Genomic DNA, 26,725 nt, shown 5'->3' with positions numbered 1-26,725 from the left:
TTCCAGATCGGAAACCAAATCACAAGCCCCACCACCACCATAGTGAAGGCTTTTTCTCAGCCCGGCTCACTCCCACTGAGTGCCTAGGTCTCATCCCCCCACAGGGAACCCCTGTCCTCCCAGCTACTGGCCACAACTCAGAAGGCTCGGGCCCTCTGGTCCTTAATCTCACAGTTTCACTACGTGCTAACTAATTCCTCTAGTGCCACACAGAAACGGCTGTGGTTCACAGTAGCTTCATACCTAAGCGTGCCTGGCAGGCCTGAATCGGATTCTTGGCAGGCTCTGACATTGAAAGCCATGGCTGTTGGGTCAATAGATGGATTTGTGCCCTTTGGTAAGGGACCATTATTCTCCCTGGACCAGACTATCTGGAGGTCAATGGATGCTGTGTCAGACCAGGCCCTGCAGACTGATACCTAGGCCCTGGACCATGAGGACAACATCCTTCTCATGTGCCTTAACCGACAGGGCTGGAAAACTGTCCCGCCCATCCTCCCCGGGGCAGTCTGAAACCTCAAGCTTCTGCAACCACTTTCATAAGAACCATCTCCCCGCCATGGTAGAATTGCTGACCACAGGCCTGATCGGATCTCTTTATCAGTGCTGCTCCAACGCCCCATGAAGACAGGGGATGCACAGCAAGGCTCTGGCTTGGCAGACCCACTTGCCTGACTGAGGGTTCCTTGGAAAAGGGATTATCTGTCCGAACGACACAGTGAGAACACTGAAATGTGCACGGGAAAGGAGCTTGCCTACACTGAGTGACAGCACACTGAATGTGTGTGTGTGTGTGTGTGTGTGTGTGTCTGTCTGTCTGTGTGACAGTCTGTGTCTTTCTGTGTGTGGGTGTGCTCTTGGGGATATCATATGTTCCTGAAAGAGGCAGCCCCAAGTTCTTTACCTTTCCTTAGCAACTCCTGAAAATGTATCCTGGGACTCTGGAGAGCTCACCTGGAAGTTCAGCATCACAACAGCCCTACCCCGCATGTGTGGCTTCGAGTAAGAACCGGAGCTCTCTGCACTGCTAGTCACGGCAGCATGAGGGAGGCAGGAAGATTCAGCACTAATTCTGCAGCTGGTCTGGAGAGCCTTTCCCTGCACTGCCTCCTGGATGAGGACCCTGTGGGCTGCCTGCTCAGCCTGTGGGAACAGAAGCCCCTGGAATGGGACTTGGTGGGACTCTGAGAGAGAAGTCTGTATCCTTCCTCAGCTCCCCTGGCTCACACACATTTGATAACGAACTACCACAGGGCTAGGGAAAGCTCAGTTGATAAGATGCTTGCTGTTCAAACAGGCGGACCCAAGTTCAATTCCTAGAAACCAGGCATCAAGGGCTGGACAGATGGCTCCTCAGTTAAGAGGAGCCTCTCACAGCCGGCCAAAGTCAGGGTCCCAGTATCCACGGTGGGCAGCTCACAACCGGAGACTCTGATGCCCTCTTCTGGCCTCTGTTAGGACCAGGCGCACCATCATACATGTACATAGGCGCGAGCACTCGCTTTTTTTTTTTTTTTTTAAGAGTCTTTCTACACAGCCCTGGATGTCCCAGAACTTACTACATAGAACTCACAGAGATCCACCTCTTCCTCACAAGTGCTGGAATTGAAAGTGTGCCCCATCACTCCCAGCCACACACACTTTTTTTTTTTTTTTTTACCTATCTATCTATCTATCTATCTGGTTTTTTTTGAGACAGGATTTCTTTGTATAGCCTTGGCTGTCCTGAAGACTCACTCTGTAGACCTGGATGAGTTGAGAGATTCACCTGCCTCTGCCTCCCAACTGCTGAGATTCAAGGCGTGTGCCACTACCACCTGGCTCACATATTTTTTAAAGCCAGGAGAGGCAGCACCTCTGTGTTGGGGAGACAGAGACTGAATTACATACCCTGGGGTAGGATGGCAGTGAGCCTAGCCTAATCAGCAAGTCCCAGGTCCCAGTGAGAGAGCTCTTCCCAAAAATAAGGTGGGCGAGCTCCCAGCACCCACAGCAGGCAGTTCACAACCGCCTGTAACTCCAACTCTAGGAGCTCTTGAGCCCTCTACTGGCCTCTGTAGGTACTGTACCCGCGTGCGCAAACACAGAGATTCAAAATTTAAAAATAATTTTTAAAAAAAGATTTAAAGCAAGATTGACAGTGTCTGTGGAAAAATACTCGGGGTTGACTTCTGGCCTCCACACACATGCACCCTGACACAAATGCACACTCACACACGCAGGTGCGCACATACAACCAACACAGCTCCTCCATAAGAAAGGGCCCACAGTGATACACTTTTGGGTCTTAGCATCTCAAAAACATATAAAATCATGAATGTCAGAGCCGAAGCGTAAAGCAGCAGTTTAATCAGGAGAAGATGCGGGGATCGCCAACCAGCCTGTGCTTGCTCTTGGATGGCCCTCTCCTTCAGCAGCACCCTAGTCTAATTCCATCACTTCCGATCTTTTTTGTGTATGAAAATAATCAGCAGGTTTAATCTGGCGCAGACTGTGCCTTCGTATTTCAAGCGCTCTTCCGCCTTTACCCCGAGTTCTTGCACCATGCCTCAGGGAAGCTTGCAGGTTGTCTCAGGGTGGAGCGTGAGGGCACGTCCGCACTCTCGCTCGGCTTCTTCCGTCTTTGGAGCACCCATTGCCTGTGTTGGTGTAGAATGGGGATGGGAAAGGAAAATGATATCTCCTTTCTTTGGGCTGAATACCCCCACCCCCACCCACACAGAAAGGAGCCACCTTCTGGTCGTCGGGACTTCTTTGTCAGTTGAAGGGCAGGCCCAAGGACCTGTGGCTCCATCCCCTGGTTCTCAGAAGGGCTAGACTTGGAGGTCCCTCTTAAGTCCTCTGGCTTGGGAGATGGAGATCTAAGTCAACTCCCTTCTCCCTCTCAACCTTCGCCTCAACAGTCATCCTGAAGAGACAAGTAGGGTTTGGAATATACGTTCAGGAGTCATCTTAAACCTGTCCAGGAGAACACACAACTTTCCCTTCTGAGATCCACACAATGGTGAGAAGGCTGAGTGAGCCTCTCTAGAAGGAATTTCAGGTGCTCCATCTTTTTCTCAGAGTTAAGCAGGAATAACTAACTTATTTCTTTGGATTTCAGTTCCGACATGTGAGGCTGGGAATAAAAAAAAGGCTTTCTTTCCTGAGTGTTCTGTTGGATTGGGCAGAATGGCACATTTGAAACTCCTACAATGTGTGTCTGGAATAAGAAATAACCACCACCCTCTCTGTCCCCAGGGTAGTTCTCGCTCCCCTATTCCAGTCTTTAGATCTTTGTGCTTGTTTAAAAAACACAAGCATTTTTACTATCAAAATATTAGCAGATTTTTCTGTGTCTATGTTTTTACTGTACAAGTCATAAGATCCTTGGAACATGGATCTGGTTCTGAAATTCATTTGTTCCTAGCAGTGGGCCTCCTGGTAATAGGAGGTATTTCTTAAGGATCTGCTGTTGCTTACAGGGTGGGCTGAGTAATTATAGGACATTTCAGTCCTTGTAAAGGAGCCTCTGGACACAGCTGAATATTTGATATGAGTTGTTTCCCAGTCCCTAAGACAAGAGTTTCCTGCTTGGTGGGACAGTAGGAGATGGAGGTGGAGAGGTCCAAATATTAAGAGATAAATGATGAGTACTGTTGGAAGGGACGCCTGAAGCTCTTTTGTGAGCCACCATGTGGGTGCTGGGAATTGAACTCAGGACCTCCAGAAGAACAGCTAGTGCTCTTAACCTCTGAGCCATCTTTCCAGCCCCTGAAGCTCTTTTGAAAGGATATCAGTTTTACAGGATGTTACAAAAAAAAAAAAAATCTAAGAAAAGAAGGGTTGGAGGCGAAGAAATGGGCATAGATGAAGTAAAGGAAGATTACAAGGAAGGCAAACACAATAAATAGAGCAGAAAAAAGAGTGGAAAGTGGGAAAATATGGGCAGGGTGGACACAATTAGACTGGCTGGTGTAGACAGACAGACAGAATATGGGGGGGTAGACTCCCAGCCCCCCCCCATCTTCACTCTTACTCGCTTCTAACCTCTCTTCTCTGGTCTTCTGCAATCCCTTAACCTGGAAAGCACTATCTTCTCGTCCACCAGCCTCCATGCCCCCTGGATGCATGAGAGCGTCCTGAGTGGGGAGCCGACCGGGCTCTCAGAGACTGTCTACTGCCCACAAGCTAAACCTCCAACCCCCAGAGGCAACAACGCTCTGTGCATAGAGCTGAGATAGAAAAAATTGTTTACACATACACAGGAGACTCCCTTTCAGTATTCCACACAAGGCGATAAATGTCGCCTCCATTTACCCTTGCAATCCTGTCACAAGGGACCCATTTGCTCTGTAAAGAATGGACATATTCTACATGGATATTTCCATAGCCTTAACAGCAATTTCTGTTTTAAAACAAAATACTTGTGTGAGAGAGTAACTTCTTCATCTTTAGAGTTCCAAAAGCGCTTTCTCAACACCCCACAGTGGCACTTAGAATTTTTTTTTTTCCTGTTGCTTCTACTCACTACATTTTAAATTCTTTGCCTTTGTAAATTATTTAAAAATTCTTTAACATTGTGGACCTAGCAGCAAACAAGGCAACTTAGAAGTTGTTTCAACAATGTTATCCAGCTTCACGAATTAGCGATTAATAGTGTAAGCTTGTTATATGCGGCTATGCAGAGAATTTTGTGTTGGTTTTCCTGAAAACGTTTAGATTTCAGCATCCTAAGGTCAGTTCTGTGCTTAGTTGTTTTCACATGTAACCTGAGCATCTGCTGTTAACGTCACATTGTCCATTCCTGCTCTACCTGCAGTCTTTAGACACATTCTCATGAACTCCGTGTCACTTTTTTACTCCCACCTCCCAGCGGACATCTGCCAGGTCCTTCCAACCGCTGACCTGTATTCAGGAGAGCAAACCCCTTCCTCTCGCCTCACGTCGGCCCAGCATGGGACTTCCTGGCTTACATCTTCTTGGAAGTCCTGTGCTGTGGCTTCAGCTTTCCAGTCCTTGCCTGTTTCCTCATGTGTGCTACACGTGTGGACCCTAGAGGAACAGGGAATGTCCCAGAGGGAGACTTATCGGACAGGGCTCAAGAGATAGAGCTGGGCTCATTACTGCTGAGGCCTGTGCAGCAGTATGGGACTTATTTTTTTTTTTTTAAATAAAGTTTCTGTATGTCTCACAGCACATGCTCTCTGAGAGATCTTCCTTGGGGGCCCAAAGCACCAAAAACAATGAGAATTTTAGAGATTTGTGTGATGTATGATTCGCTGACCAACTTCCAAAAGAACAAGAAAGAGCCTCTCTGGGAGTTTGAGAAGGACATGTCTCTTAGCCTAGTAATTCTTAACCCGGAGAGACTTGCCTTTATGCTCTGAATTTTCTCATTTGTAAAACTGTCTAATATTTTAGTTTTTCATTTAATTAAAGGTTTTTATCATTTATGTTTGTGTGTGTGCGAGCACACATGCCTGTGTACACGTGCGCACACAAACGCACGCACACCATCATGTGAATACAGAGATTGAGGACAATTTCCAAGAGTCAGGCTTCACCTTCCAACACGTGCGTTGTCAGGTTTTTCAGCAATTGCCTTTTCCTGATAAGCCATCTCACTGGCCCAATGTTGTTTAATATAATAATATATGCACTGTCAGTTTTATAAGAAGGAATGCAATGAGGAGTGAGGAGGTCATCAAGAAACATTCAGGCAATCTGTTTCATTGTAGTTAAGAAGGACTTTCCTTAGCTTTTCATTGGGGATCACACAAGTTTAGAGCTATTTCTGAGGTAAAGTCGTCCTCTTTAGATCTCACTGCCCATTGCAAATTGCTAAGCGCTTTGCTAGTTTCTTCATGGCTGCCTGCATCTCCTGGTTCCTGAGCGTGTAGATCATGGGGTTGAGCATGGGGGTCATGACGGTGTGGCTGATGGAGACAGCCTTGTCCATGGGGAAGGGGGTGAAGGGCCGGGCGTACAGGTAAATGCTTGGCATGAAGATCATAGACACCACGATGATATGGGTGGTACAGGTGGAAGCTGCCTTCCTCCTCGCCTCCCCGGAGTGGGACCTCAGCATCACCAGGATGACCAAGTAGGAGATGAGAAGGAGAAAGAACCAGATGACATCCAGCATCCCGCTGTTGGAGATCATGAGGAACTCCAGGAAGGAGGTGTCAGTGCAGGCAAGTCTCAGCACTTGGGGGACATCGCAGTAGAAGTTATCCAGGACATTGGGGCCGCAGAAGGGCAGTGGGAGCATCAGAGACAGCTGGACAATGGAATGAGCAAAGCCGCCGACCCATGCTGCCACCACCAGTCCCAGGCAGAGCTGGGTATTCATGATGGTGACATAGTGGAGGGGCCGTGAGATAGCCACAAGGCGATCATAGGCCATCACGGAGAGGAAGAAGACCATGGCTCCTCCCAGAAAGTGGAAGAAAAATACCTGAGCCATGCAGCCTCGGTAGGAAATGGTCTTCTTCTCAGAGAGGAAGTCCACCAGCATCTTGGGGGCAGTGACCGAGGAGAAGCAGAGGTCTATGACAGCGAGATTGCGGAGCAGGAAGTACATAGGTGTGTGGAGTCGCAGGTCAGATGTCACCGTGACTATGATGAGGAGGTTTCCCACTACAGTCGTGCTGTAGACAAACAAGAACACCAGAAACAAGAAGAGCTGAAGTTCACGAGTCTGTGAGAGCCCCAGGAAGATGAACTCTGACACCCATGTGAGGTTTCCTGGTTCCATGGTTCTTCTGCACACACCGGAAGGAAACGGCTGACAGATAAAAATGCATGACGTGACTCCTTGCCCTTTTAGTGTGCAGGGGCTCAGACTGAGTTGTTCATATCCTTATGATGGGCATCCTCATGTGAAGACCATGATACTACCTACCTTGTCTCTGAAGACTCGATGAGTGGGCATTGGCACACACGTTCAGGAGATAGCATTTTAGTGTTGCATTTGTTTGCTTTGTTTCTTGAGACAGGGTCTTGTTATGTCGCTCAGAGTGTCATCAAACTCAAGACCCTCCGATCTCAGCCTCTCCAGTGCTGTGCTGACAGATGTGTGGTACCATGCCAAGCTCGTGAGATGCTTTAAAGCCAATCAGAAGAGGCTGGGACCTGCCAGTCCAAATCTGCACAGCAGTGGGAAGACACTTAGTCAGACTCTCTCAAGTAAATTTCGGGTTTTATTTTCCTTGGGATTTCATCAAAAGTGAGTCACTTGTTTTATTAGGGTCCCAACTGGTACATCAGTAAAGTGGGACCAACAACAAGAAGAAAGCTTCATATTCTTATTTTCTGTGGAAGGAAGAGAAAGGCCCACATGAAGTTCTTGTTCCTGTGCCTGGAAGAGTGCTCAGTACTCACTGTGCTCTGTGACACTCACTGTGTCCCAGTGTCATCATCCTCCTCTAGTCTAGTCTTCACTTGTTTGTACCAGTTTTGATACATTTAACAGTGTTAACAAACCCTTCTTGTTGCTAGAGCTTCCTCCTTGACTCATTCACACGGTCCTGGGAATAAGAATTCAGCTTTATTTTTTTTTCCCCAGCAGGGCCCACCACCTGATAATAGAGACATGGAGCTGTTAGTTAGGGCAGAGTGAACAAATAGTTACAGGATGTACGGTTTCTTGTTCTCTTAGTTAGGATCACTGCTGTGATGAAACACCATGGCCAAAAGCAACTTGGAAGAAAAGGGTTTTTCCCCACTCACAGTTCCATATAACAGCTCATCATCAAAAGCAGTGAGGACAGGAACTCATGAAAGGCAGGAGCCTGGAGGCAGGAGCAGATGCAGAGGCCATGGAGGAGTGCTGCTTACTGGCTTGCTCCTTGGGGCTTGCTCAGCCTGCCTTCTTATAGAACCCAGGACCACCAGCCCAAGGCTGGGCACCACCAGCAATGCAGGGCCCTCCCCCATCACTAATTAGGAAAGCGCCCTGCAGCCAGACCTATGGAGGCATGCCTCACTTGAGCTCTGTCTTTTCAGATGCCTCTAGCTTGTGTAAGTTGACAGAAAACTAGGCAGCACACTCGTCAAGTAATCATTAGACTCTGTTGGAGCCCTGACCTATCCAGCTGCTTCCTGTGCCTCAGCGCAGATGCCTTGTAACTGATGAGGCTTCACAGGGCATACAGGCAGACAAGAGTGAGCTGGGGTTGGGGAAATGTGGAATCAAGAGCTAGGTGGTGACTCTCGTGGGAGGAGGACTCTGACAGCTCTTCCCAGAGCATACTGAATTTAGCAAGACATAAAATCTTAAGCTAGGTGAAAAAGGAAGTTGCTGAATAAGAGAAATTGAAATAAATGAAGTGAAGGGAGATGGCAAAAAAATGAAAGATTGGGTGAAGGAAGAGAATAGATTTGTTAGGTTGAAGAGAGAATAGGATTTGGAGAGTGAGGTGAGACAGATGGAGTGACAGAGTTCGGGCAAGTGTTCGCCCCATCCCTACCCTGTCTCAAGCTTCCTTATTCTTTCTCCTTTGGCCTATGTAATCTATTAGCTACTGGAGAGCAGTATCTAATCTCATCCTTGCTTTTGTGTTCTTCTGCTCCTGTCTCCTTTTACACAGCAGCCTGGGAGACCTTTCCAGACCCCCGTGATCATGTTCCTATCTTGTCATAATAATGGCTGACCACCTAATGCCCACAGCTTAAAACTCCGATTCCCAAATACTACTTGAAATGCAGTATACAGGTTAGACAGAGAAACTCTGTATCAAAAAACAGAAAGAAAGAAAGAAAGAAAGAAAGAAAGAAAGAAAGAAAGAAAGAAAGAAAATGTGGTGTACAGAAAAGCAGTTGTAAATGACATGTCTCCAACTGTGCATGCAACACCCTCTCAGCATTTCACACCAGGCTGTAGAGGTCACCTCCACACACCACAGCTTACCTTTGTAATCAGTGTCCCTGTCACCCAAGAGCCAATAGCTATCTAAGGGATTCATAATTCTTAGGTTATACAACACAGTCAACTAAATCTGTGTCGTTGGTAAGAACTCCTGTTTCCCTAAATAACTTTTGTTAGGAATCCAATCCAGGAACACCCAGATGCACCTTCTCTCTGGCTCCTTTTCCTGCATCTCCCACAAGAACTAATTCTTCACCTATCCAGGCTCCAATAATACTTTAAAAGCATATCTGATAAGGAACTGATCATTTTTCCTGTCACCTGATTAACTGCATTGCAAACTTGGGGCCAGCATCTATGACAGCAACTCCGATTTAGCATCTGCTCAATCAACATCTGTCAGCTTCACGTAGCGGCACTGAGTGACCTTGCTCTGCAGATTGTGGAGACTTGTGTGATGGTTCTGACCTTGCTTTCTCTCTTTTGCTCTCAGCCTTCTTCCTCCCAACAGCAGGGTCGATTCTAAGCTCAGCTGTCCTGTGTGTAACCTGGAACCTCTGTTTGCATGATCACAACCCCATGCTGCTGTACCTCCAGTCTCCCCTCACACTTCACGCTGACTCTAGTCCAGTCTGTGCCACTCATTTATTCTTACCTACTGACAAGGACCTTCTAACAGTTGACCTGTGTGTGGGAGAGCAAACCCCCTTCTCTCACCATAGTTGAGTAGAGCCTGGGACTTTATAGCTTGCATCTTCTTGGGGGTCCTTTGCTATAGCTTCAGATTTCCAGGCCTTGGCTGTCCCTAAGGTGTGCTATATGTGTGGACCCTAGAGGAACAGGGACTATCCTATGGGGAGACGTATTGGACAGGATTCAGGAGGCAGAGCTGGGTTCATTACTGCTGGGGCCTGGGCAGCAATGGGACTTGTTAAAAAGTTTCTGTATATCTCAAAACACATGTTCTTTGAGAAGCCATCCTTGGTGGCTCAAAATACCAAGAGTATTGAGGATTTTAGAGTTTCCTTTGATGTAGAGTTTGCGGTTTAAGATCCAAAAAGACAAGAAGATCTTCAATAGGGGCTGGAGAAATGACTCAGAAGTTAAGAGCACTAGTTGCTCTTCCAGAGGTCCTGAGTTCAATTCCCAGCAACCACATGGTGGCTCCCAACCATCTGTAATGAGATCTGGTGCCCTCTTCTGGCCAGCAGGCATACATGCAGCCAGAATACTGTATACATAATAAATAAATAAATCTTAAAAAAAAAAAAAGAATGGTACTGCTCTCACAAGAACCTGAGTTCAGTTCCCAGCATATAAGGTACCTCACAAGCACCTCTAACTCCAGCTCCAGAAAATTTGATGCCTCTTGTCCCTTCAGGCTCCTGTACTCATGCATGTGTGTACATGAACACACACACACAATTTAAAATTTAAAACTGCACGATATCTAAGACAGAGTTTGCTCAAGACTCAGGGAAAAGAAAGCAGGATTATGCCCTTTAGTGAGAAGAATGTGAGTTGATTTTTGAGAAGGCTCATTGAAGAACAAGCCATAGGTCTGACTTCTCAGACACTTTTCTTGCTCTTTGTACCTTTCTAACACAGCACTCTAACCTTGTCTGGCAATTTTGTGAGTAATACAGTTGCCTAAGCCCCCCACCTCTACCAGAGCAGCATTTCTATTGTGCTACGTCACGCCATGGTCTAGCAAGATCCTCATCTTAGTGTATCTGATCTGCTACCATGGACTGCATGACTTGCAAGAACAGCCATGAATGGGAGAGAATAAGCAAGAGTTGGAGGAAGAGGTGGAGTGTCGTGTAGATATCTCCTTCCAGTTAAGTCTGTTCTACTCTCTCCAGGAGAGAAACCCGGGGAAATGGACAAATGGGAAACCTGGACTCAAGAAGCCCAGAAAGTTACAAAACTCACCATGCACCTCCCCAGGGTTATACACAAGAGAGGACACTGCTTCTGGGGAAGAAAAGACTCTCACAGCTGACAGAAGTTGGATAGGAACCTACACAGATTCAACTCCCATGAGCTGTCACCCATTCCTGGGTGAGCCTTTCAGTTATGTAGACACCCATGAACCCATGACCCTGTGAGTAACCCTAACAACTCCCATCGGTTCAGCAAGGTGGACTTTGATGTAATTGTTCCTTTGGTTCTATCACATGCTCTGTCTGGACTGGATAGACGTTTGTACACGTCGCATCAAATGACATTCCTCATCTCCCAAGCCATCGGCTTTCAATTAGATTTCATCACGTGAATTTGGGGAGAAAACAAAAATTCAATGCCAGAGCTGCCAGCAGAGTCGAACAGTTCTTGAGTGGGGAGTGAGGACTGAAAGAAAATTAAAAAACAAAAAACAAAAACAAAAACAAAAAGCAAGACACTACACATGGGATCTGTTTGAGAGGGCTTCTAGTAGAAAACTAGGCACTCGGTTTATTCCACAGTCCCTTTCTATAGTCAGCAAAGCACCTTGATACAACGAAGTTCATTGAGAAGTCAAACTTGTTTACCTCGACCACCTGTCTGTGTGATCCTCACACAAACAAAAGGAAATGAACTTGGCAAAAACATCCTGTCTATCCCTGTCTCCAGGTGAAGGCCAAGGTGAAAACATGTTTTTTACTGAGAACTCAATAATAAAGCATCCTGACAAACAAGTGGCTCTCCACAATTCAACAAGTAGCAGCTCCTATGGGAAGAAATTGAGAAATTTCTATAGTAGAAAGATCTTTAATACTTTTTTAAAGCGTCAAGTACAATTTTTAAAATTAAAAGTTCAATTAAAAACACTTTTAAGACCAGGCAAGGTGGTGCACTCCCTTAACCCCAGCACTTGAGAGACGGAGGCAGAAGGACCTCAAGAATCTCTGTGAGTTCAAGGCTAACCTGGCTACACAGCAAGTTCCAAGACAGCCAGGACTACTCAGAAAAACCCTGTGTGTAAGCACATGTGCATGCACACACACACATGGGTGAAGAGAGACAGAAAGAGACAGAAAGCTTAAGCTGTATTCTCTCTCTTGAATTGCCACTGGTTTCCCAAAGTTTCTTCTTCTTTTTCCAGTTTCTCATTTGTTTTGTTGTGTTTTAGTATCTGTCTTTAAAAAAAAAAAAAAAATTCTTGATTCTTTTCACATCGTGCAGCCCAATCCCACTCATCTCCGAGTCCCTCCATAGCCACCCTCTGGCCTTGCAGCTTTCCCAACAAAAGAAAACAAAAACAAATCTGAATTTAGATTTTAAAAATTTTGCCATTTAAGCTGCAGTGTGTCATGGCGTGTCACACAGCACACGCTTTTGCACACACAGCTTTACTTACAGATGTTCATCGCAGTGAGTCATTGGTTTGGTTCGAGGCCTCTGGCTTCTGAGACACTATCAATATTGTCCCCACTGGGACGCCTTTCAGATATCCTGTTGTTACCCTGTGTCATGAATATCCTGGAGCTTTGAATCTCCAGGACCTCCTCTTTCATGTGCTCCAGCAGTTCACTGCTGGGGTAGACGTTAGTGTGGGCCAACTCGAAGCTCTCCATCTGGACCTGGCTGAGTTGGTCAGCCCTCCAGCTCTTCGGCACCTGCACGACCAGCTCTCCCATTTTGCACAGGGGAGGGGTACTCATGCAAGGTCATGCCACCAGGGCCCAGCTCTCTAGCACTGCCCTGGCAAGGGGTGGAGCCAGCTTTCCGGCCCTCAAGCCCTTGGGGATGGTCTCCCCAGCCCATGCCACCAGGGCCAGCTCTACCATGCTGCCCAGGCAAGGTACTGGACCCATTTTTCCAAGCACTACAGCCAGTGAGGGGCAGAGCCAGCTCTCCCACACTACCCAGTTGTGGGGAGGGGGGCGGGGGGGGAGACCAGCTCTCCCATGCTCACAACTTCGGGCTGGATCAGCTGCACCCACACCGCCAGAGCCAGAGCCAGCTCTCCTGTGCTGCCCAGTAGGAACTGTGATATGAATCTGCCCTCCCAAATGCTGTACCAGTGAGGGGAAGGGTCAGTTCTCCCAAGTGCCAGCTCTGTGCAGCCCTCGGACATGAGCTCAGCCCAGGCGGCAGCCAAGAAGAGGGATGTCCACATGACCTTTGGTACTAACGTGGGCAACAGACCCCTGCTGCTGCAGAGCCACAGATCCAGAATTGGCCCTCAGTGGCAGCACAGGCCCTGACATCCCCATGGACTCAGGCAGCCACGCAGGCTCCTCACATCAGGCTGTTTCTCACCCTTCAGTTCCACCTCTCTTCACAGTGCACAAACCGTTCTGCTTCTCTTTCTCTCCCATCTCTCTCCACCATGTACTTGCTTATCATAATGGCACCCGTGGCAGTAGGTGGGCCTCTGGGTGTCTTCCACCTGGGGGTGTAAGATTGCTTCATGTGCCTGGTGACCTGTGGTTGAACATCACTACTTGAACTCAAATGCTCACTGGATGCCGTGTGTGATCAGGGCTCGGGATTGTGTAAACTGCTTTGTGGGAAGCTCCCTGAGCAACCCTTTGAAAGTGTACATCTGTGGCTTTTTTGTGTCTCAAATATAATGCTCTGACACCAGGTACAGTGGCAGAAGCCTGAAATCTCAGCACTTGGGGAGGCAGAGGCAGGAGGATCTCTGTGAGTTTGAGGCCAGCCTGATCTACAAAGCCCAGGCAACACAGAGAAACCTTGTCATATGTATATATATATATATATATGTATAATGTTCTGTCAGCACTCACATATCAGAGCTCTGCAGTAGCAGGGTGAGCACGAGGAGGGAAATCCTCCCTCAGTCTCTATGAGTTCTCAGCAGCTCGCCTTAGGTCCCCCCGATCCTCTCAGCTTGCCAACGCTCTGTTTTGGCTTCACTGGGCGTATGAATTGGTGACCCCTGTTCACGGTAGAGTTTTCTTCCCATTGTCAGAACTTCTTATTGGAGACAATGGTGTCTCTTCCTGCTGTCAGTGGGTACCACATGCAGGCACTGTTGTTTGACCTGGAAAAAAGACTAGACATTCCCCTGCCCTTTTCTGTACAGACTGAGGTGGCCACAGTGCTGGCCAACTGGGTCCTACGAGAAATTCTACTGATGTAGTTCTGGGGAATTTTCTTCCCCAAAACACAAACACACACATGAACACCCACGCACATGCACACAAATACACACACGTACACACGCACAAATCAAAAATAACCTGCATGCATCTCCCTTTTATTTTGTCTTCCTAAATGATTCAAATGTGAAGATGTAACATCCGGAGCTCTGGCAGCCACGTTCAGTGGGATGGGAAAAACAAGGCATCCCCAAGAAGACAGCTCTGAGATGTAACAGTTTTTGATGCGTGGCATTAACCAACCGGAAAGTGCTTGTCCTCGGGGCTTCTGTCTGAGACACTGATGTCCCCCTTATTTGAGATGCTGTCAGTAGCTTAGTCAGCTACTGGCAGACAAAGGTGTCTTGTAAATACAGAGTTTGGAGGGAAATGGCCAATGTTTTCTGAAATACACACACACACACACACACACACACACACACACAGGTGCAGAAGGGTCACATAGTAGGCCCCACATTTTGAGAGGGGGATGTATGCAAATATAAAAGGTTTGTTCAAGATGGTGGAGTCAGGAGGTTGTGACAAAGAAAGCAACCGGAGGACCACGGAGGCTGTGCCCACAGAGAAGGCGATTTGGAGGATGCGAACGGTACCGATAGATATTTGTAAGACTTTAATGAAAAGGAGGGAAACTGTGTGCGATGGCGCAGACCGCACAGGGCCACACAGCCCTCTTCTCCTCTCTCCACTGTGGCTGTGAGCATAGATAAATGTGTAAGAACCTGGAGGAGGAAATGGAGACTGAATAGACTCAGGGCAGCCTGAGGAGCAAGAGGAGCCTGCGACTTTCCCGTCCTGGTTGGGATGGTGCTGGAGGGAAGAGGGAAAACGCTCTTGCGTAATGCTCTAAATTTAGCGTCAACTTATGTTGAGACTTTTGCAAAATGTTGTATATCCCACAGTGAATAAAGGTACAGAGATAAAGTCATAATAAAAAAATAAATAAAAAATAAAAAAAAAAAACAGGTGCCAGAAAGAAGAAAACAAGAACACCTGTTCCTGTCAGATGCAGCTGAAGACACTGGGAGGAATGTCGCACGTCCCCAGGCCTTCTAAAAGCTCTTATTTAGAGTCACATCTGTGGCTCTAAACTTAGAGTCAATGGAACCAAGTTTTAGCATCCCCTTGCGTTCACTTTGTGAAAGGAACCGTATTCTGAGCTTTCTTCTCTGGAATGTTTTAATATTAAGTATGATATAAATGTAATATAAATGTAGCTAACAGTGCCTGACAGTGGAGTAGCTCATCAAGATATGTTACAATAATCTGATGTGTGTGTGTTTGTGTGTGTGTGTGTGTGTGTGTGTGTTCACATGGAGGCCACAGGGTAAGAACAGGAATTGTTTTTCAGATACTAACTACAATTCTTTTTTTTTTTTTTTTTTTGACAGTGTCTCTCTGCGTCCTTTAAATTACCAAGGCTGGCCAGGGATTCCCCAGGGTCCCTCTGTCTCCAGCTCTCCAGCTTTGGAATTACAAGAAGGAACTTGCTAGGCCGGGGGTTTTTTTGCAAGCGAGTTCTGTGGATGGAAGTCAGTCCTTCATGTTCTCAAGGAAAACACTCCCCTGACTGAACTTTCCCTCAACCCTGGTCATTCCGTATAATAAGGACTTTCTTCTGCTTTTCTCCCAGGGCAGCACAAGTCCAGAGAAAGCTGCCATTGAAAGCCGACCTGTTTAAAACTCATCCCTTTTACTCAGCACTAAGCGCTTTGCTAGTCTCTTCATGGCCGCCTGCATCTCCTGGTTCCTGAGTGTGTAGATCATGGGGTTGAGCATGGGGGTCAAGACGGTGTAGCTGATGGAGACTGCTTTGTCCAAAGGAAAGGGGGTGAAGGGCCGGGAGTAGATATAGATGCAGGGGATGAAGATCATAGACACCACGATGATATGGGTGGTGCAGGTGGAAGCTGCCTTCCTCCTCGCCTGCCCCGAGTGGGACCTCAGCATCACCAGGATGACAGTGTAAGAGACGAGAAGGAGGAGGAACCAGATGAGGACCAGCATCCCGCTGTTGGAGATCATGAGGAACTCCAGGAGGGAGGTGTCGGTGCAGGCGAGCCTCAGCACTTGGGGGACATCGCAGTAGAAGTTATCCAGGACACTGGGGCCGCAGAAGGGCAGTGGGAGCATCAGAGACAGCTGGACAATGGAATGAGCAAAGCCGCCGACCCAGGCAGCCACAATCAGCCCCACGCACAGCCTGGTGTTCATGATGGAGACGTAGTGGAGGGGCCGGGAGATGGCTATGTAGCGGTCATAGGCCATCACGGAGAGGAAGAAGACAGTGCCACCTCCCAGGAGGTGGAAGAAGAAGATCTGGACCATGCAGCCCCGGTAGGAGATGGTCTTCTTCTCAGAGAGGAAGTCCGCCAGCATCTTGGGGGAGGTGACAGTGGAATAACTGAGGTCTATGACCGCCAGGTTTCGGAGCAGGAAATACATAGGCATGTCCAGGCGGGGGTCAAAGGTCACGGTGACCATGATAAGGGTGTTTCCTACCACAGTGGTGACGTAGACAAACAGGAACGCCACGAACAGGAGTTTCTGGAGTTCTTGAGTCTGTGAGAAACCTAAGAGAATAAACTCCGACATCCATGTGATATTCTGGGGTTCCATGGGACCCTTCCCACGTGCCTAGAAAGAGGTAACAGAAAATAATAAAACATCCTGAAAATTCACTCAGGTTATTGGTTGGTTTATTTGTTTTTGTTTTGTTTTGTTTTTTGCTTTGGAGAATCAGGATCAAATTGGTCAAAGTTATTCCGAGCTATGGCTTGATATTGCTTCCTGGGAGGATAAAGATACTGCAAGCTCCTACAGGCTTAGCTCCCTGACCACAGAGACATTGAAAGGTGAGCTCTCCACTCCCCTGGACCACAGTGTCTCTGTGCAAGAGTTTATTTCTAACTCTTTTTCACACTTCCAGCATCCAGCATATGGCCCTGTGAAATACAGCTCTCACAAACCTTGAAACAATTGGTGAGTGAATAAACATGTCATTACACACACTGGGACCACAGGCTCATCCACCTACATGCATAAATCACGAGTGACTTTAAGGTAAATGAAAGACTCCCAGGAGCCTATCTAGACGGGGAGACCCCGCTTCCCAAGGAACAGCGAGACCAGCCTTCGGATGCAAGCTGCAAGAGGTTTATTTTGATACACGGGTACCCAGGGCGACAAAGTCTCTCGGAAGACTTGCGCGCCTCTCGGTTGGGGTGACGGGTTTTTATAGGGCTCGGGAGCAGGAAGCGTGGTTACAGAAGCGAGAAGCATAGTTACAGGGGTCTGATTGGGTGGTTTGAACAAAGCCGTAGTTAAGTCACGTACCCAGAACAGGGAAGGCGGGAAGGCAGATTGTGAGCCAAGTCACGTACCCACCCGGAACCGGGAAGGCGGGAAGGCAGATTGTGAGCCCAGTCACGCACCCACCCGGAACTGGGAAGGCGGGAAAGAATGCAGCGAGGTAGCTCTTGCTATACCGCGCCTACTCTACATAGTGTTAACAATCGCTGCTTATCTTTTGGTCTTTCAGTAAACAGACACCTCGTGGCAGGAGTTTGGAGGGAGAGGGTGTACAGGGTTCGGGGCTGAAGAAAAGGAGGTTTGAACTATAAGAAATTGTGAGCCCGGTAGTGGCGGTGCACGCACTTAATCCCAGCACGTGGGAAGCAGAGACAGGCAGATCTCAATGAGTTCGAGGCCAGCCTGGGCTACAGAGTGAGTGCCAGCACTGCTAGAGCTACACAAAGAAACCCTGTCTCAAAAACAAATAAATAAATAAACAAACAAAAGCAACTACAAAAGCTCCCAACACGTTAAAGAGATTTCGGTATGCACAATCAGATGTAAGCGGAGGAAGAGGCAAGCAGATGATCTTGGGATAGTGAGCTGAGATGATGCACATTTTACATTTTTCTACTTCTTTATGTATGTGTTTGTCATTGAGCAACTTAAAGAATCTTGGGACAAACACAAATTTCCCCGAGACACTCATACTGTGTATTTAAGTTTTATGCAAATGTTCTATAGATACACCGCACTAGGCAATCTTTGAGACATTTGAAATGTTTACATTTGGGGGCTGAAGAGATGACTCAGCAGTTTAAAGCACTCCCTGCTCTTAAAAGGACCCAAGTTTAGTTTCCATCCAACATACTAAGCGGCTCACAGCGGCCTGTAACTCCAGCGCCAGGGGCTTTTGGGCTTTTCTGGCCTCTGTAGGCACTGCACTCACATATATAAATCCACACACAAACATACACATAATTACAAGTAAAATTCAAGTTTGGGGAGTGGGGATTGGTAGAAAATATAAAGCAGAGTTCTCTCTAAGATTATCTGCGTCTCTGAGGCAGAAAAATCCCCTAAATATTATCATGCTAATCATTAGGTGACATTCTTTATCCTCAGGTATTTGTGTAAAATCAAAGTTCCAGGATGATTCAGTCTGCTTCTCCTGTGGTTTTCCCAGCTCTCAGTATAGGATCATTTATGAACGCTCCCTGAAGGCAGGCAGATCTCTGTGTTCAGGGCTACCTTGGTCTACAGAGAGAGTTCCAAGACAGCCAGAGCCATATAGTGAGACTCTGTCTTGAAGAAGAAGAGGAAGAAGAGGAGGAGGAAGAGCAGTAGGATGGAGAGGCAGCAAAGGAAGAAAGAAAGGGAGGGAGGGAGGTAAGTAGGGAGGAAAGGAGGGAGGGAGAGAGAGAGGAAGGAAAGAAGGAAGGAAGGAAGGAAGGAAGGAAGGAAGGAAGGAAGGAAGGAAGGAAGGAAGGAAGGAAGGAAGAAGGGCCAAGCCTGGTGGTGTAGGCCTAGAATTCCAGCTGCTCAGAAGACAGGCAGGAGGAGGCAAGTTCAAGACCAGCCTGAGCTATGAAATAAATTCAAGGCCATCCTGAGCAACTTGCTGAGACCCTGCTTCAAATTAAAGTGTAAGCCGTGCTGGGGATATCTCAGCAGCTGAGTGCTTGCCTTACCTGCACAGGACCTGTGTCCCATCTCTACTGCCCAACTCCCCAAAAAGAAAGAGGAGATGAGGACAAGAAATGAGAGTCACAAATTGCTAGTAACTGTCAGAAAAGGGGAATAAGTGAACAGTAAAGTTCATGTCTCTATTTTGTGGATATATCAATATTTTCACGGTTAAAAATAATAAGATGAAACCAGGCGGTGATAGTGCCACACCATTAATCCCAGCCCATGGGAGGCAGAGGCAGAGACAGAGGCAAGTGGATCTCTGAGTTCCAGGACAGCCAAGGCTACAGAGAGAAACCCTTTCTTGAAAAACCAAAAGAAAGAGAAGGAGGAGAGATGGTGAGAGCTGAGGGGATGGCTCAGTGAGCAACAAACTTGTGGTAAGAGCGATGACCTAAGAAACCCATGTAAAGTTAGGAGAGAACTGACTCCACAAGGTTGTCCTCCAAGCATGTATACCATGAGAGGCATGTACCCCACACAGATAGATCACACACACACACACACACACACACACACACACACACACACCAGTACAGACAGAAGGATAAAAATAAAATAAAACATAAAGAAATAAGATGAAGGTGCTAGAGAAATTATTCAGCGGGTAAGTTGCTTGGGCTGTGAGTACAAGAACCAGAATGTAGAGCCCCAGCACCGGGAGTGATCGAGAAAGACGCCTGATGTCAACCTCTCTGGCCTCCGCACACATGCACACTTGCGTCACCCTACACGCATGAGCACACCACACGCACATTTTTACTGAATGTGAAAGGCCACGGAGGTGCTCTCATCCTGATATTTTTATATCCCTGCATCATTTTGAATTTTTACTTTAAATAAACTATTTATCGTCAATCATGATGATAAAGATTTGAAAATGAAGTAACCCACAACAGAATCGTATCTCCTAGATAACAGGTGGCCACTCTGCAGGGCTCCTAGATATAGCATATAAGATTTATTTAACGTGCCAGAGCCACAAACTCAGTTACTCACAAATGAAAATGCATACCAACACTAGCATCACCCACTGCCAAGTAGCAAGCAACCCTCCCAGCAATTTACCTGCTAGCGTAAATGAATTCCCATCTGTTCCCGAGAACCAGCTGTGACGACCACGATCCTGAAACCAGTGGATGCCACCACGGGCCTAAAATGTCAAAAGATTCAACTTTTGCCTCCTTAAAAATATCCAGAGCTTCTTATCACCTATGGGAAAATAGTTAAGATTTGCCTATAATTCACCAATCACCCAGAAAATTAAAATATGAAAAGAGACATTCATTTCTTGGGTTATCACATCGGCAGGTTAGGTTTTAGAACACCTCAACACTGTGAGAGTTTAGGGAAACAGAAATCACAGTGGTCTAACCATAACTTGAAATGTATACTACACTCACACATACGTAATATCTCCCCCCCGGGCATTTGTCAGAACAACAAGAGCTAGTTCTTAAAAATGTATATTTAAGAATGCACAGTCCTCACAGAAATCTGATAATATTGATTAAACCGGAAGCAATGCCAATAAACAAGCACAAAGTATTGCTAAAATAAAACACGATACCTCCACATGATGAAATTCTAGGTGTGATGAATTCTTACTCTAATATAATTTTTGATTACATGATATTTTAGTTTGTTGGATATTGACATTATTTTCAAGAAATAATTACTATGAAACATTTTTAACATTTGAAGTTGTTTTTGAAACAGGATCTCACTATGAAGCCCTGGCCTGAGTGTAAATCAGGCTACCCTCAAACTTGGGGCGATTTCCCTGCCTCCTGAGTGCTAGCATTTCAGGCAGAGGCCACCATGCCCGCTGACATTTTGTTAAAATGTTATAAGATCAAAATGCTAACAGCGGTAGCTAGTGCTTATCTCCAATTGAAGGAACTGATTGCATATCCTCCCCCCTTTACCAATTTTCCTCATTTCTCACAGTTTGCAGATGGTCATGAGATTTCCACTCAGCAAAAGAAATAGCACATTAAATGAATACAGGAAGCAAAGAGGAGAGCTGAAGGCTTCTAGGTGTGGGTCAACACCAGCTCTGTCTGCTCAGCCCTGTCCTGGGGAAAGATGTCCTGAGAACTTGGGGACATGAACAGGAGAGGATCTGGGAGAGAAGTGGAGGGGAGAAAGGGAGAAGGGAAAGAGGAGAAGAGAAGTGTGCGCATAAGAGAGCCACACACATACACCCCACCAAGCTCTGGAAAAAGCACGGAAAGCAGCAAGTCCCCACTGCAGAACCAGCCACTCCCCCCTCCTCTCGACAGGCAGCCCTAATGGCCGCAGCCACAAGCCTTTCTCTGACAGCCCTGCTCCAGGAGACCCCACTTGTTTTTCTCAGTGTGTGATCATCTCACACCTTTGCTTCAAACCCAGATTCATCTCTGACTCTCCCGCCTTGTCTCCCAGCCCCTCGCCCAGCCAGGCTTCTTCCCTGGACGCCACATATATTGTCATCATGCAGAGTACCTCTTCCTTTGAAATCGCTGGCCAGTCATTCCTCCCATCTGCCTTATAGTTCTGGGCCCCCGGGAGGGTCCTGCCTCCAGATTGCGCTCCATTTTAATCCACACCGTGTTGCACAGTATGCAGTCCGCTTCTCAAGAGACGCCTTCCCCAACTAGTGCAAAATGTTTTCAGAAGAACTCCAAGGCTATTTGTTGTCTGCAGGGAAGAACTGACTTTTAGGCAGAGATCCAGGAGCGCCCTCATGTCTATTCTAGAGAGTGCTCCATCTTTCTAGAATAATCCGCCGCTTAGTAGTGATCACAATCACTTATCATCACGGTCATACTCATCAGTATTTATTGACTGGGTATTTCCCGTGTGTTAGGCACTACGCTAAATATTTCAGAAGCATTCTCTTATTAAATGCTTTTCATGCATAGGAAATGGGATGAATGCTCTCCATGCATACGTAAACTGAAGCTTATGGGGGTAAATAATCACCCCAGGTCACACTGAAAATGCCTAGCAGAGCCAGATCTAACTGGTCCCCAAATCAGCACTCAGAGCTATGGTTCTCTTCTTCCTTGTTTTCCTCTAAGAAGCCTCAGTGTCAACCAAGCCGGGCCCCTCCAAGGTCCCTCAGGTGACAGTGTTCCCTGTGAACGCTGTTTGGTCCTGCTCAGCTAGCTACATCCCACTTTTCTCTGAAGGCTTAGGAGTCACTGGGTCTTCTAGAACATTGTCCTGTGTCCGTGTTTTTCCATGAGGATGTCTCTGTCACCTCATGCAGGATAACCTCGATGTGAGGCCAACATGCCTACTGCTTGGTGCCCCATGCACACAGTCTCTCACAGAGAGTATGCTTATTCTGGGATGGCTGGAGTGTTGGAATGGGCCAAACTCCCTGCAGCTGAGGAATGGGGGGAATAGCTCTGGATGGAGGAGCCTGGAAATGCAGGGACCCCAACTCCTAACACATAGGTGTCTAGGAAAGCACAAGTATTGCGTTTGCAAGGCCAGCCTTCCTCCCACAGACACCCGAGGGTCTTTGCAATGTTTTCCCGACCCGTAGGAGCAAGAGAGCTGGATTGGGGGGAAGGGGCTGCAGACAGGGAGAGACATGGATATGGGTTGGGGGAAAGCAGAAGATTCCCAAGCTCTTTCTGTTGTTACTCGGTTGTGTCTCTCATTGGTCATTGCTCTTAGGACATCAGTCTACTTGACACTGACAGAGAAAAGGAGGATCCGTGAGCTCCCCACACAGGAGTGAACCTAGCACCTGGCCACCCCTGGAGCATTAACAGGTCTAGTAGACACTGATTTAAGAGATTTAAGACAATAAAGGAGAAGAGTGGCCATGAAGAAGGAATGAAAATCTGGGGTGAGTAGGAGAGTGGAGAGGCAGGAGGAGGAAGGTGAGATCAGAGAAGATTAAAAAGGGACTATTAGGGAGTGGGAAGTGAGAGAATAAGGCCTGCTTGTCTCTTCTCTGGGTGTGGGAAGAAGCTGCAGTACGGGTGTGGGCATTGTGGGGAGAAAACTGTGTCTATATTTTGCCTCCCCTCCCACCCTCCAGCCTAAATTCTCCCCAACACATAAACCAGCATAGACAAAAGTCTTAGCTCCAGAGAGAACTAGCTGTTCTCCAAATCTCTCTCCTCCAAGATTCCTGACCAGTGACTTCTCCACTCCTCCCTTTCACCCTAGGCCGGACTCACAACGGGTTTTATCTGGAGCCTCTCAGCCATGACTCGGCCACAGGAAGGACACCAAAGCCACTACCTACCTCCAGCCCAAATGGCCAGGGAGACTCAGAGCCTCCATCTTCTACCCATGCTTCTCCTACTTCTCCCTTCTCCTGTCCATCTCTCAGGCCAGAATAGAGAAGATTATCTTTAAGAAAGACAATCCCTCGAGGGACAAAAGTTAATCTTGATGGGCTCGGGCTGCTGGGGGTGAAGGAGCAATGGGAGTTATTAAAAAAATAAAAATAAAAGTCTGGAGCTGTTGCATCAGATGAGGGAAATCATTGAGAGACTGCCTTGGGGCCTGGGCTTCAGGATGACAGCTCACAGGACCAAGATGAGAGTAAGAACCCCCAGGGGAAGTGAATCCCAGGGAGGTTTATGAGAAGGAAGGCACCAGGGTCAGCACCATGGACAGCGACAGGGTTGCCGCCTTCTCTGTTGTTGCAGTTGGAAAAGCAAGAAATGTCCTAAGACACTACCCAAATCGTGCCCCCCTACAGAGTAAACCCCAAAGCCTTTCTCACCTGGACCCCCTCATCCCAGCTTCCAACCTTCTCTCCTCACAAGCAGAGGGAAATATTCACTATGAATTGCCTGCATTCCCTCTCAAAACATAATTCACATCTAACACTGCACCACATCACCACATCCCAGGGGTTGTGTCCAGGATCTCACACATGTTAGGCTAATGCTCTGTCACCACACTGGAGCCTCATCTCTTCTCTGACTTTCAGTTCTGAAGGCCCGAGCTTGCCTTGAACTCATTCCACAGCCCAGGCTCACCTTACTGTCTTGCCTCAGCCTCCCAGATGGCTAGGATCCCAGCCCTATGCCACCAGGTTCAACATAAGTTCATTACTTTTGTTTGTTTGTTTGTTTACTTTCTGTATAAGGGTGTTTTGCTTGTATGTCTGTCTGGAGCCAACCCGAGGCATCAGATTGCCTGAGACTGAAGTTTAGACTGTTGTCAGCTGCCATGTGGATGCTGGGAATCAAAACTTTTTATGAAGAGCAGCTAGTGCCCTTAACTGCTAAGCCATCTATCCGGCCCTTTAAAGTTTACTCGCCACTTTAAAGTGTACAATTCATGCAGGCAGTGGTGGTGCCTTTGATCCCAACACTCGGGAGGCAAAAGCAGTCAGATCTTTGAGTTTGATACAGCCAGCACAGCCAGAGCTACACAGAGAAACCCTGTCTTGAAAAAAAAAAAAAAAAAAAGGTACAATTCAGTGGAGAATTAGTATTAGTATGTTGCCTTATGTTGCTCCATCACTAATTCCAGAGCATTTCTGTCACTCCCCAAAGTCACCTTGTATCCTTAGCAGCCCCTATCTTTCCTGTTCTCCTAAATTCCTGGTAACCACTAATCTGCTTTTATTAGGAGTGCCTGTGTGGAGTAGCCTGTTCTGGATTTCATTATTGATTTTTATTCTGGTTTCCCTTCCTTGTTTCCAAGTTTCACCCATGTTCTGACACGCATCGGGACTTCATTATTTTTTTCATGACTGAAGTATATTCCACTGAATGGACATACCACATTCATTTGTATATTTAGTCCAATTATTGGTCATTTGGGATGTTTCTACTTACAGTAGGTATTGTGGTTAAAGAACTAGGAACATTCATGAAAAAAATATTTTATATGGCGATAGCCTTTTATTCATCTGAGATATATACCTGGATGTGAGATTGCTGCATTTATAGATCCGTCTGTGTCAACCTTTTGAAGAATAGCCAGACTGTCTTTCAAAACACCATTCTATCACCTACCAAAAGTATATAAGGATTATAATTTCTCCACATCATAACCAGCACATTTTGTTATCTGCATTAGTTACTTTGTTATTGCTACGATAAAGCACCACGACTAAGGCAAACGAAGAAGAGTTTGTTTAAACTGGCAGTTCTGGAGGCTTAGAATTCTTGATGGTGGAGAGAAGGTAAGGCCATAGGAAGCTGAGGACTGACATTTTGAACTACAAGCAGGAAGCAGGAAGCAGACACTAAAAGACATGAGTCTTTAAAACTCTCAAAGCCCGCCTCCAGTGACATACTTACCCCAGAAGGTCACATGTCCTAAGCCTTGCTAAAACAGAGCCACCAACCGGGGACCAAGTGTTCAAGTGTCTGTGGGGACATTATGCATTCAAACCTCCACACCATCTGTCTTTTCAGTTTAGCCATCCTTGTGAAGATAAAATGGTATCTCATATTTTAGTGTGCGTATCGTCGGTGATGTTTGATGTTTTATATGCTTATCCGTCATTTCTATATCTGCTTTGGAGAAATATTAATTCAAAAACTTTGTTTTTATCTATCTATCTATCTATCTATCTATCTATCTATCTATTTGTGTGATGCTAGGGAGCCAACCCAATGCTTCATGGATATAAGACAAATACTCTACCAACTGAATTATATTTCTAGCCGTATTTTTAAAATTGGGTTGCTTATCATCTGTTACTGAATTGTAAGAGTTCTTTACACACTCTGGCTGATACTGAACCATTATAAGATATGAAAATTAGAGGCTGGCAAGATGGATCGCTAAAAGTTCCTTCCACCGAGCCTGAAGATCTAAATTTGATCGCTAGGACCCACAAGATAAAATGAGAAAAGCTGATTCCTGAAAGTTGTCCTCTCACCTCTGTGTGTGCTCAGTGGTACATGTATATGTACACACATGTACATACATACACACACATATATGTACACACACACTAAATAAGTAGATAAATGCAAAATCGTTAAGGTATTGTAAATATTTCCTCCATTCTGTAGATTAACCTTCCACACTTTTTGAAACAGGGTCTCAATATGTAGCCCAGGCTAGCCTTAAATTCATGATCCTCCTGCACCTGCCTCCTGAGTATAGCATGCACCACACAGCTTACATTCTTAAGAATATAATATGGGGCTGGAGAGATGGCTTAGAGGTTAAGAGCACTGGCTGTTCTTCCAAAGGTCCCTGAGTTCAATTCCCAGCAACCACATGGTGGCTCACAACCATCTATAATGAGACCTGGTGCCCTCTGCTGGTATGCAGGCACACATGCAGGCAGAATGCTGTATACATAATAAACAAATCTTTAAAAATGAAAAAAAAAAGAATATAATATGATATAAAGAACATCTTTATAGTCATAAATAGATTATAGTCATGCTTGTTTCTTTTGTTGTTTTGTTATGATCCAGGTGTCAGGTTTAACACTCCACTGCCACATACAGGATCATGAAGATTCGGTCTATTTCATCTAAGAGTTTAAGTTTTCATTCCACTCTGATGCCTGCAGAAGCTCACAAGCTCTGCCAGAAACCAAAAAGATCATGAAGCAGCTTAGCTGCCAGGAAAAGACCTTCAGGGTTTTACTTTTAAAAAGTATCATTGACCATAGAAAGAACTCAAATAAGCAGATGAATGAAATAAGGAAAGTAACTCAGGACCGAGGCGAGAAACTTACCAAGTGCATGAAATTGTCAGTAATTTGGAGGAAAAATTTAAACTTGTGGAGTAAATTCAGCAATGAAATTAAAGCTCAGAAGAACAAATTTCGAGGATGGCA

General features: G+C 46.4%; 2 protein-coding genes across 4 annotated transcripts; both read right to left on the bottom strand.

The window, feature by feature from the left end:
• Positions 1–5,803: 5,803 nt before the first annotated feature.
• Positions 5,804–6,739, bottom strand: LOC110566148 (olfactory receptor 4D2). The gene has a single exon (XM_021663959.2). It carries the CDS (start codon positions 6,737–6,739, stop codon positions 5,804–5,806), a length of 936 nt encoding a protein of 311 aa, XP_021519634.2.
• Positions 6,740–15,329: 8,590 nt separating this feature from the next.
• On the bottom strand, positions 15,330–21,712 carry LOC110543650 (olfactory receptor 4D1-like). 3 transcript variants are annotated; one of them, XM_021629914.2, is made up of 3 exons: positions 21,436–21,710; positions 20,017–20,160; positions 15,330–16,602 (listed from the first exon to the last, which is right to left on the bottom strand). In XM_021629914.2, the coding sequence occupies exon 3, from the start codon at positions 16,582–16,584 to the stop codon at positions 15,643–15,645; it is 942 nt and encodes a 313-aa protein (XP_021485589.1). In that variant the 5' UTR covers positions 16,585–16,602; positions 20,017–20,160; positions 21,436–21,710; the 3' UTR covers positions 15,330–15,642. The 3 variants fall into 3 exon arrangements, with proteins under 3 accessions (XP_021485589.1, XP_060242994.1, XP_060242995.1); XM_060387011.1 differs by having other exon boundaries at positions 20,017–20,101; XM_060387012.1 differs by lacking the exon at positions 20,017–20,160 and having other exon boundaries at positions 21,436–21,712.
• Between the last annotated feature and the right edge of the window lie 5,013 nt (positions 21,713–26,725).

Source organism: Meriones unguiculatus, chromosome 7 (assembly GCF_030254825.1).
Source record: "Meriones unguiculatus strain TT.TT164.6M chromosome 7, Bangor_MerUng_6.1, whole genome shotgun sequence".
Lineage (NCBI taxonomy): Eukaryota > Metazoa > Chordata > Mammalia > Rodentia > Muridae > Meriones > Meriones unguiculatus.
The sequence above is the reverse complement of the archived record's forward strand: the minus strand, read 5'-3'. Positions and strand labels throughout refer to the sequence as shown.

Coding starts and splice junctions, on each gene's coding strand:
- LOC110543650 (XM_060387012.1), bottom strand. CDS start 16,584: ATGGAACCCCAGAATATCACATGGATGTCGGAGTTTATTCTCTTAGGT.
- LOC110566148 (XM_021663959.2), bottom strand. CDS start 6,739: ATGGAACCAGGAAACCTCACATGGGTGTCAGAGTTCATCTTCCTGGGG.